This window comes from Canis lupus, chromosome 34, assembly GCF_003254725.2.
Source record: "Canis lupus dingo isolate Sandy chromosome 34, ASM325472v2, whole genome shotgun sequence".
Classification (NCBI taxonomy): Eukaryota; Metazoa; Chordata; class Mammalia; order Carnivora; family Canidae; genus Canis; species Canis lupus.
In genome coordinates, this window is record NC_064276.1 from 35,260,471 (window position 1) to 35,271,066 (window position 10,596).

General features: G+C 43.9%; 1 protein-coding gene across 1 annotated transcript; it reads left to right on the plus strand.

Moving 5' to 3' along the window:
- The first annotated feature begins 8,425 nt into the window (after window positions 1-8,425).
- On the plus strand, window positions 8,426-9,389 carry LOC112645955 (U2 small nuclear ribonucleoprotein B''-like). The gene has a single exon (XM_035710379.2). It carries the CDS (start codon window positions 8,489-8,491, stop codon window positions 9,164-9,166), a length of 678 nt encoding a protein of 225 aa, XP_035566272.1. The 5' UTR covers window positions 8,426-8,488; the 3' UTR covers window positions 9,167-9,389.
- The last annotated feature ends 1,207 nt before the right edge of the window (window positions 9,390-10,596 follow it).

The following is a 10,596-nucleotide window of genomic DNA, read 5'->3' on the forward strand; positions in this document are numbered from 1 at the left end:
GTTTGTGTGACCATCAAATAAAGTGGTATCTGCATTCCGAAATGTTATATTCAGGTAAAACAGGTTTGCTTTCAGAACATCTATCTATCCACTGAACAAATTCCATACCCCAAGTAATGTTTGGAGCTCCTGTTGCTTCCTTAGAGTTCAGTTATGAGAGGCTGAAGACATGTGAATGCACACGGGGTAAATGCAGACCTACTGTAACAAAAACCCACCAATGCTCCTCACTGTCTAATCGTGGGCAGGTGCCATAACCTCTCTAAGATTCACTGTCTTCATCTGTAAAATGAAAAAAAGAAAATATATACCCAGGTTTGTGGAATCGATTAGAAAAAAGTCTCATGTCAAACACAGTTCTTGACAGGTAGTAAGCTCCTAAAAATGATACTTGCTGCTGGAAATAATGCTCTTGTGACCAAGCCGACACCATTAAACAAATTCCAAACTACTCAGCAATTTGGAACTTGCTCTACCAAAGGGAATGCCATTTGTCTGTCAGCACCTGCAAATTCTTATCCATCCTTGAAGAACATTTGTTCAGGGGTAACAGCTACTCATGGGTTCTGTCACAAACATTTATTGAGCATCTACTACATGCATGGATCAGCAAGGTGAAATGGCTATTTTCTTTCCTTCATTCCCATCCTTTCCCCTCCTTTTTTTTCTCCACCCTTTCTTTCTCTTCTTTTCTGTTTCTGATTTTAAGGACAATGGAATGCCGGTGGAAGAGCAAATCATTCATTTAGAATTGGCAAGTGTCTCAGACTGTTAGGCCAGGAGCCTCGTTCGGAATTGATATCACTGAGGTAACAACATAGGCCTCTGGATCGATGGTGGGTCTGAATCTTGCCTTGAACTTCCTTTATGAGAAGCAGCTGAGCATTTCTTGAGCTTTCTCTAAGGAGAAATGTCTTGCAGAGTGAGATGATGCAGCAGAGTCAATAACGCCCTCCAGAAAGGATAGGTGGAGGTATGTTTCAAATAACGTTCTTCTTCATAAGAAAATTGGATAAGAATAAATTTTTCTCTGAATAGAGTGAATGCAAAATCCTAGGAACTCAGATGCAATGTACTATCTGCTGAGTGAATAAACTGACCGATAAAGAAAAAGAGGAAAGGTTTGTGAACATAAAAGATGGAGAATTAAGAAGCAAAGATTACTTGAAGTTCCTAAATACCCTGTAGCTGCTTACCTTTTCCCCCTTGAATTACAGTTTCTAGCTTTCCTCCCAATACAGCTTTCCTGCACTGCACCTGCTCCATCAGAATTACACACACACACACACACACACACACACACACACACACTCCAGCTCCTATTCCTCAATGCCTGGAAGCCCCACCACTGAACCTTGAACCAGGACTCAGTAGACCTGAATCCCTGTACAGATGACTGGTGCCAGCTCTCCAACTTAGGGACCCAGCAATCAACCACCGAATTCCAACAGAGCCTGACTATCTAGCTGCCAAGGTGGTTCTTTTCGTGCTCTGGATGATCCTGTTCCACTGGATTTACATGTAGGTCGAGGCCTTGTGGCAAAATCTAGGAGGCTCACCTTTTTAATTACCACCCATTTCCCGGAGACCCTCTGTCCATTGCTGTTTCATGAACTTGGTCTACTGAAGGTAAGTAGGAGCTACAGGTATGGAATGTCTCAAAGGAATAGGCTTCCAAATTGGGGTGAGCCAGGGTAGAGCTAGGTATAAGCTAAGGTGAGGGGTGTCAAAAATGGTAAAACCAAGCACCAGACCTCGTAGAGCTAGATGGGATATTGAAGCTGATGGTCAAAGAGAGCTTGAAAAAAAAAAAAAAAAAAAAAAAGGAAGGGATTGGGATCAAGCCCAGACAATATCAAACTTGAGCAAAAAGCCTTAAAGGCAGAAAAAAACACAAATTCTTGTCTTAGTTTATTCATTTATTTGTTTTAAAGTCTATGAGTCTATGAGCTAAAGCAGAATTTACCTCAGTCTGAAGGCATTTTTTTTTCCTGTAGCTGGAATCTTTGATTGGTCACCGTAGGTGTGGTTAGTCTAGGCCCTGGGTATTTGGATGGTGGGACAGGATAGCCTAGCAGGCAAAGGGCAGTTTGGGCATCACTCAAACCTCGATTTGAGTTCTAATTCAGCCATTTGCTGCCATGTGCTTCGGCAAGTTACTTACCCTGCTCCAGATCTCAGTATCTTTATTTTAAAGGTGGGTATTCAGACAATGGTTGTGAGGCTCAAATGGGATGAGATATGTGACACATCTGAAACATGTGATGTTGCTTATGGGTATTGTTGAAATCTATGGCATCTCACAGACCTCAGCAGAGACCTCCCCATGAATTGCTTCTCCTGCCTTTGGAAGGGAGTCTAGGAGAGGGTGAGCAACCTTGAGTTCACATTCGCTCCTCTGACCCAAGGGCATTTCATGGAGCTGGAAACTAGACTATCTGCCATGGTTTTGTAGGAGTAGCAGGCGGCCCTGCTTCCTACAGCTATGCCTCATTAACAACAGGAGCAGCAAAGTGAGCTGCATCAAGGCTCCCACCTTGTGGAGAGCTGTAGCCCCATTTTGGTCTGACTTCTTGCTTTTTTTTTTTTTTTTTTTCAGTTTAGACACACAGACTGTCTGCTGAGGGTTTGAGAAGCAACAATGTAATCTGTAATGATGAAATCTTATATCCAGGCATTTCTCTCTGCCCACAGTGGAAATCTTAGTCTCAAGTACAACACTCTGAAATGGCAGTGAGCCCATTTCCTTTTTATATTAGATAACCTCCTGGTTCATTATTGTCTATCTACTGAATGAAATGAAAGGAAAAACTCTTAAATTGTGTCTTGGGGATCGTCTTATAGAATGGAATTCTTTTAGACCCGTAGAACCAAATAAACAAGCCACGACTACCAAAAACACGCAAAAAAGAAAGTAAGGACTTTAGACTCATTAGCAGGCCATCGTCAGATCTGTAGCAGGCTGGACAAAACGGAAAGAAATGAACGCAGAATATAATTGGCATAGTCTGACCTTCCTTTGTGATTGGTGATGGGCCCTTAAGAGCTTATGAGACCCCACTCAGTGCTGGGGTATAAGGGGCGGTGAGCCAGGGGCTGGTTTCCTATTCCAAACAGGCAGCATTAACCACTAGACCTCAGACATCAGGGAGGTGCATCCACTTAGTCTCCTGTGTCCTTGATGCCAGTAGTTTGCTGGTCTGTTAAGGAGCACTTTCTGTGACTATTAGTTGTCCTTCTAGTCCAACCTTCTGATCCTGCTCCAACCTTCATGGACTGGCCTAGCTCAGTACAAGAAGGACCCGAGTTGACATTCTGGCTCTGCCATTTCATGATCTGTGATCATGTGCAAGTTATTTAACCTTTTAAGAGTTTTCTCATCTATAAAGCAATACACATTTCAAAGAGTTTTGCTGAACATCTAGATGACGTAACATGAAGGAAGTGTGTACAACACCCAAGCAAGTAGACGCTCAGCAACTGTTAGTATTTTCCTAACCTCTTCCACAGGAAATCAGCTGAAATGGCCTTGAGCCTCATCTATAAACTGATAATACCTGGATGGTTTATTCTAAGCTGCCCGTTCACATTTTAACAATCTTATAATTGGTAGCATCTATGATTATGATCACAATCTTATAATTGGTAGCATCTATGTCACACCAGAGGGCAGGTGTGACATAGCTATTATTACTCTGGTGCCAACTGTGTCCACAGGCTGGACACAGAAACTTTGAGGAGTTTCTCAAATGTAGGTATCATATGACACTAGGCCATACTGCTAGGAACAGAGCGAGAGCCGGTGCTCAGCTCTACAGACATGTTCTATGAGTGGTGACTGACTCTCTAGAAGGTTCCTTGACTTGAGACGCTTGAGAACATGCAGACTCAGCCAACAGTAAATGGAGAGGAAGCCAGGGAAGCCACAGAAAGAGACAGCAGAGGCCACCAGACTGTAGAAGCCAAGAGCAAAGAAGCAGAGACCCAGAAACAAAGTAGCAAAGGAATGAGAAAAGTAGGAAGAGAAAGAAGCAAGGATGGAGACCATCTGAAATAGTCCAATTTCCTCCCATCTAACCTACAGCTGCGAGTCGGTGTCATGCATTCCTCAATTTTGCATCACTTATGAGATTTTTACAAGAAAGATACTTTTCAGCTAGTTCTTTATAACTTTCTTTTCTTGTCAACGGAGTCAGTGGTCTTCTTCTGGTGAAGAAGGGATTGGGCTGTAGCCAATTATAATGCCTGGAGCAATTAAATAAAATAATCAAAACATTCTCATATCTGCAATTCACAAAAGCCACAAAGACACTGTACAAACTACATTTAATGCTCAGCAAATTGTGTTAGGCAACGATTCTCTTGCTTATGAATTTTGGGAAACTGTTATTTCCCTTAATGTATTGCATATTTACTATACTTAAAAGCAGATACATTTTGTTCTCAGTTTAAGTTTCCAAAAGCACAATCTGTATTATGTTGATGCCACATTTAACGTTTGCAACACATTTATAATTAAACCTATGTATACTTTGTATATTTAACTCTACATTTTTAATATAATTATACATGTGTGTATATATATATCTATATATATGATGCATATGCATGTGAATGCGAGAGGGAGGGGAGAAACCCACTGAATAATACCATGTGCCAGGCGTTGAGCTAGGTTTTTTATATTTCTTTTAATAGTCACAAAAATTGCAAGAGATAGATTTACCTTTTACAGCAACTTTGGTTGTTTTCTTTATTTCTGGAAAATTGTTTTCCAGGTCTTTTTAAAAGTCATTTCTAAGGCACAAAAAGTGGCTGTCAGATTCTTTTTTTTTTTTCTTTGTGTTTAATACAGCAAATAAAACAAATCTGAGTCTAAAAGAGTTCAGGAGAATTAATGAGGAAGTTCACATTTCAGATCAGCCACGTTCTTGGAGAACCACATGCTGAGTTATTTTATAAATTAACCCTCCTAAGAAGACCTCCATTCCAAAGGGCAACCAGCTCTTCCTCCCTGAGGGTCCCTGGGTGATCACAGCTGGTAGGTATCGAGGTTGAGAAACACATATTAATATTTCTGCCACAATAAAATTGTGGCAGAAACAATTTTTCTATCATTAGCACAGCCGTTTCATGACAGAGCCTGGAGAAGGGAGCACTGCCTTCCAGTCTCTGGGGAAGGGGCTCCGGTGAGGACATCACTGTGGCTCCTGGGGACCCTTGGCCTGATGGTCGGTGCCCTCACCCGAATAGGGACCCGTCCCCACCCCAGACAGACGCAGCCTCTGTCCCCTCATTTGCAGGTGCCGCCTTCTCGGGGAGCAGGAAGGGGCTCCCAGTTGAAAGGGAGAGAGGCCGAGGCCTGATGCACCAGCCTTCAGACCCCGCTAAAGACCCCCCACCAGGAAATATGGGAAGGAGTCGGCTTTGGAGACCATCAGTGCACCTGCTCCCCTCTAGAGACAAGCCCCTCGCAGCACCCAAGTGTGAGCAGAACACAGACTCCAGGACATGGCCTAGCAAGGGCATAGGTGCCACTGCGCAGGACCTTTCTGGTTGTCAGGTTCTTTTTTTTTTTTTTAAGATTTATTTATTTATTTATGAGAGACAGAGAGAGAGAGAGAGAGAGAGAAGCAGACAGACACAGACACAGGCAGAGGGAGAAGCAGGCTCCATGCAGGGAGCCCGATGCAGGACTCGACCCCGGGACCCCAGGATCACGCCCTGAGCCGAAGGCAGGCGCCAAACTGCTGAGCCACCCGGGGATCCCCTGGTTGTCCAATTCTTTTTTTTTATTTTTTTTTATTTTTTATTTTTTTATTTTTATTTTTTTTTCCAATTCTTAAAGTTGGTACCATCCTTTGCAGTGGCCCAGGCCAGTGGAGATGTGTCTGAGTCATTGTGATGATTTGCTTAATTCTAAACAGGACTAAATTGGAACCAATTACCTGGAAAAGGAAGGTACAATATATCATTATCGACTCCTGGCATCATTCAATTGCTTAGTTCCTTTATAATTAGATACTTTCAATGTGTGTTTTTTGAGACTTGAAGTAGGTCTGCTTTTTCTAATTGATTTAGGTGTTCTTTACACGTAATAATAAAAGACGTGCTAAGTTTTGTCAGGATGGGAGGTGGTGAGGCATACCTAGGAGCATGATCCATATTTCCTGCCTTCAGGAAACTTCAGTCAGGCTGGGAATATATGACCACAGAGGGAAACGGCTATTAATTTAAGGCAGCCTTTGATATGGTCTATGAAGGCTTAAAGCAATAAAGAAGTCCTGTAAGTAGACAGAGGAACGAAGAGGTATCAATCAGGGGCCTGGTAGGAAGCCAATGTCAAGTTCAAATTGGGAATTAGAGGAGACTTTAATTTCTTTAAAGATTATTTACAAAGGTAAGTGTTGGGTGGGAGAAAACCACAGAGAGAGGTCAGTACTTACAGACTAGGGAGCCCATCCGTGGCGCTGGCTTCCTGGGGCTCAGCGCAGGGTGAGGGGGGCAGAAAGTGGACCTGGAGGGGCAAACAGAAGCCATGAAAGTCGCCGAGTGCTGGAATGATTTGGGAGAGGCTGGAAGGGGGTGCAAAGGGACTTCAGCCTTGAAAGGATAGACATAGAACATATAGGTGTTAGAGGAGGGGACAGGACACAAAAGTTCAAGTCTGGGAATTTGCACACTCTGGGGGTGAGGAGGGGCAGGAGGTAGAGCATTAGCTTTCAAGATAGTTTGGAACCGGGGATCCCTGGGTGGCTCAGCAGGGGGATCCCTGGGTGGCTCAGCGGTTTAGCACCTGCCTTCGGCCCAGGGCGTGATCCTGGGTTCCCAGGACCGAGTCCCACATCAGGCTCCCTGCATAGCCTGTTTCTCCCTCTGCCTGTGTCTCTGCCTCTCTCTCTCTCTCTGTGTCTCTCATGAATAAATAAATAAAATCTTTAAAAAAAATAGTTTGGAACCAAATTATAAGTGCCTTGAGTGTCAGGCCAAGGAGTTTGCACATGATCCCTGCACAACATCCTGAATGTTTTTAAATCAGTAATGAAGCCAGCATCTTAGGCAAATTAATCCACATCAGTCAGAAAACTGGTTTGGACGAAACAGGCACAGCAGCAGAATGTTCAGCTGAGATACGTAACAGCCCGGTGCGAGGCCACGGCAGGCAGTGGGAATGAGAAGGCGAAGACACGGATACGAGACATGATGAAGACACAACCTTCTTTAAATCAAGGCTGAAAACCTGCCTCCGGGACTTTCTTTCCTCCCAAGTGGTAATGCTGATGGAAAAGTACCTCCAGGGGACGCCTGGGTGGCTCAGGGGCTGGGCGGCTGCCTTGGGCCCAGGGCATGGTGCTCGAGTCCCAGGATCGAGTTCCAGGATCAAGTCCCATGTCGGGCTCCTGCAGGGGGCCTGCTTCTCCCTCTGCCTGTGTCTCTGCCTCCCTCTGTGTCTCTCATGAATAAATAAATAAAATCTAGAAAGAAAGAAAGAAAGAAAGAAAGAAAGAAAGAAAGAAAGAAAGAAAGGAAGAAGGAAGGAAGGAAGGAAGGAAGGAAGGAAGGAAGGAAGGAAGGAAGGAAGGAAGGAAGGAAGGAAGGAAAGGAGAAAAGTACCTCCAGGAAGCCGGGGCAATGCCCTGTGCAAGCTGACAAGATGCCCAGCAACCCAGACCCACAAGTGCGGGCTGGTTGGGGTTTGGCAAAGGCTTGCCTGGGCCCCAGGGGCTGTGGCTTGGCTCACTCGGCACTGCCCTGCATGCGTTCAATGTCCTTGAGCAGGTCACTGGGCCCCTCGAAGCCTCCAGTCCTCCAGTCACATCTTCTAAGGGAGACTCACACCTGCCGTGTTAGGGGGGTGGTGAGGACTTGGTCAGTGAGATTCGAGGGTTGCCCACAACCACATCAGGGGAGGACTACTTGGGGTTGGGGTGGGGGTTACAGTTCCTCCTGCACCCCACCCCCCAGTGCAATGTCTCTGGACCGGACAAGTGAAGAGGAAGCAGGCTCTTGCCAAAACACTCAAACTCCCCATCTCTCCCCTGCCAAAGCTGCTGTGTGATCGCACCATCGATTTGATCGATCACTGTAAGCCTCAGCCTCCCAATTATCCCTCCACCGCTGGGTAAAGCTGTACGTTTTATCTGACAAGGTGTGTGTTTTGGTTTTGCATTGTTTTGAATCTTGGTTTATTTTCAGTCTCTCTGCCTATGGCCCTAAAAGGTGTTTTCTGTTGTCTCCCTGAGCTTGTCACTAATGCTAGTTTGGGCTGAAGAGAATTTCCCCCAATGCTTGGTACTTTTTGGCCCGAGTATGTAGCAATATGTTGAAACACAGATTAATGCAGTGAGTCCATTTAAATAAAATGCATGTGAAAATTGGTTGTTTTTCTAGTTTTGAGGTTTGCACGCAGGCATCTCTGTGGATCCCCCCAATGAAATTGCATTTTTGACCGGCGCAGGCCTCCAGCAATTTGAACAGTTTAACTGCAAACATGGATATCAGACCAAATCATACAATTTACATTAACAATATGAATGACAAAATTAAAAAAGAAGAATTGAAGAGATCCCTATACGCCCTGTTTTCTCAGTTTGGCCATGTGGTAGATATTGTAGCTTTAAAGACCATGAAGATGAGGGGGCAAGCCTTTGTTATTTTTAAGGAACTGGGCTCATCCACAAATGCCTTGAGACAGTTACAAGGATTTCCATTTTATGGCAAACCAATGCGAATCCAGTATGCAAAAACAGATTCGGATATAATATCTAAAATGCGTGGCACTTTTGCTGACAAAGAAAAGAAGAAGGAAAAGAAAAAAGCAAAAACTGTGGAACAGACTGCAACCACTGCAAGCAAAAAGCCTGGTCAGGGAACACCAAATGCAGCAAATACCCAAGGAAATTCAACACCAAATCCTCAGGTCCCTGATTACCCTCCAAACTATATTTTATTCCTCAACAATTTACCAGAAGAGACTAATGAGATGATGTTGTCTATGCTGTTTAATCAGTTTCCGGGCTTCAAAGAAGTACGTTTGGTACCCGGAAGGCATGACATTGCTTTTGTTGAATTTGAAAATGATGGACAGGCTGGAGCTGCCAGGGATGCTTTACAGGGATTTAAAATCACACCGTCCCATGCCATGAAGATCTCATATGCCAAAAAATAACATATGGCATAGTTGTCTTTAAAGGACTTGGTATTATTTAAAGTGTTTGTTTTGATAACATTTGGTCAGGCCATTTTAATAGTTGGGATGTGGGTGAGTGAAAGAAATTCTTGTGAATTTTAAAAAATAACTTAGTTCTTGTTTAGCCTTATTGAGCTATGAAATATGAAGGCCTCAATTTTGTACAATAAACTTTTATTTGTATTCTAAAAAAAAAAAGAAATTGCATTTTTAGGCCATTTTTATAAGTAATTCATTTTCTTCCCTTCATAGTGTATAAAATCTGGTAATAGCTATAAAATAACGTGGCCACACTAAGAGGTGAACGTTAAGTAGCAGGTTAGTCTCACTCACCAGCTAAGGTTCAAAAGCATTAAGTCCAAATTCATGCTTTCACAAATTATAAATGACCTCCTGCCATGGAATTCTATGCTTAGCTTTGAATAATTGACGCCATTACTTTAATCCCCTTAAGGCAAGGGCTCTCCTTTGGTTGATCCCAATGGATTGGAAATAATTCTGGGGGGAAACTCAGAAAGTGGTAGTTTATAGCAGAAAATCTGAGTCTCACTGGCCCTTTTTTGTATTTCTCAATGGTTGAACTTTTCGTTCAACACTTAACTCATAAACTTTAGCAAAGCCCCTGCTAAACTCATAGACTGTGCTAGTTGCTTGAGAAGAAAGGCTAAGACGTACAAGATAGGGCTCCTCTCCTGTGAGTGCTTACTGGGGACGTAAGACCCAGGTAGTAGTGATGAATGGTTGACCTCTGCCTCACCTCAGTCCATCGTCATACCCTAGACCTGGCTATTTCATGCATCCCACTCTCTGACTACTGATCCTGTCTTTCTAGGACACTTCCTCCTATAGTCCAACTCTGACAATTATTCAAACTCACCAGGATCTATGATCTATCCCTTTCCCTGTCCCTCACCCCCCTAAGGACTTTACTTACCTCCCACTCAGCTTACGTTTCATGGCCCAACATTAACAATCTCTCACTTGTACTCACTGTCTTTATTCACATTCCCTTTAGTTGCCCTTCCTTCGGTTCCTTCCCTGAGGATGCCAGGTAAGACCCTTCTTAGATCCAACCTCCATCCTCCTCCATTCACCAGCACCCCAACAGCTGACCATAGCTGGAGGGAATGTTTACCTCCACACTGACAAGTCTCATATTCGAGTCATGACTGCCAGCCTCAGTGGGCCCTCCGAACTGCTGGCCACCCTTCTGCTTTGTAAAGATCCATTCAGCTCTCTGCTTAGGTAACCATTTGCCACGTTCTCTTCTCTCTTCAAGCCTCTAGTGGCTCCTCCCTCCCTGTACTTCCCCTTCTGGAGGGAAATTTTTTTTACTGGAGGGAAATTTACTGGAGGGAAAACCAGAAACTGTCAGACAAGGACCTCCCTAATTCTCCCAACTCTCATGT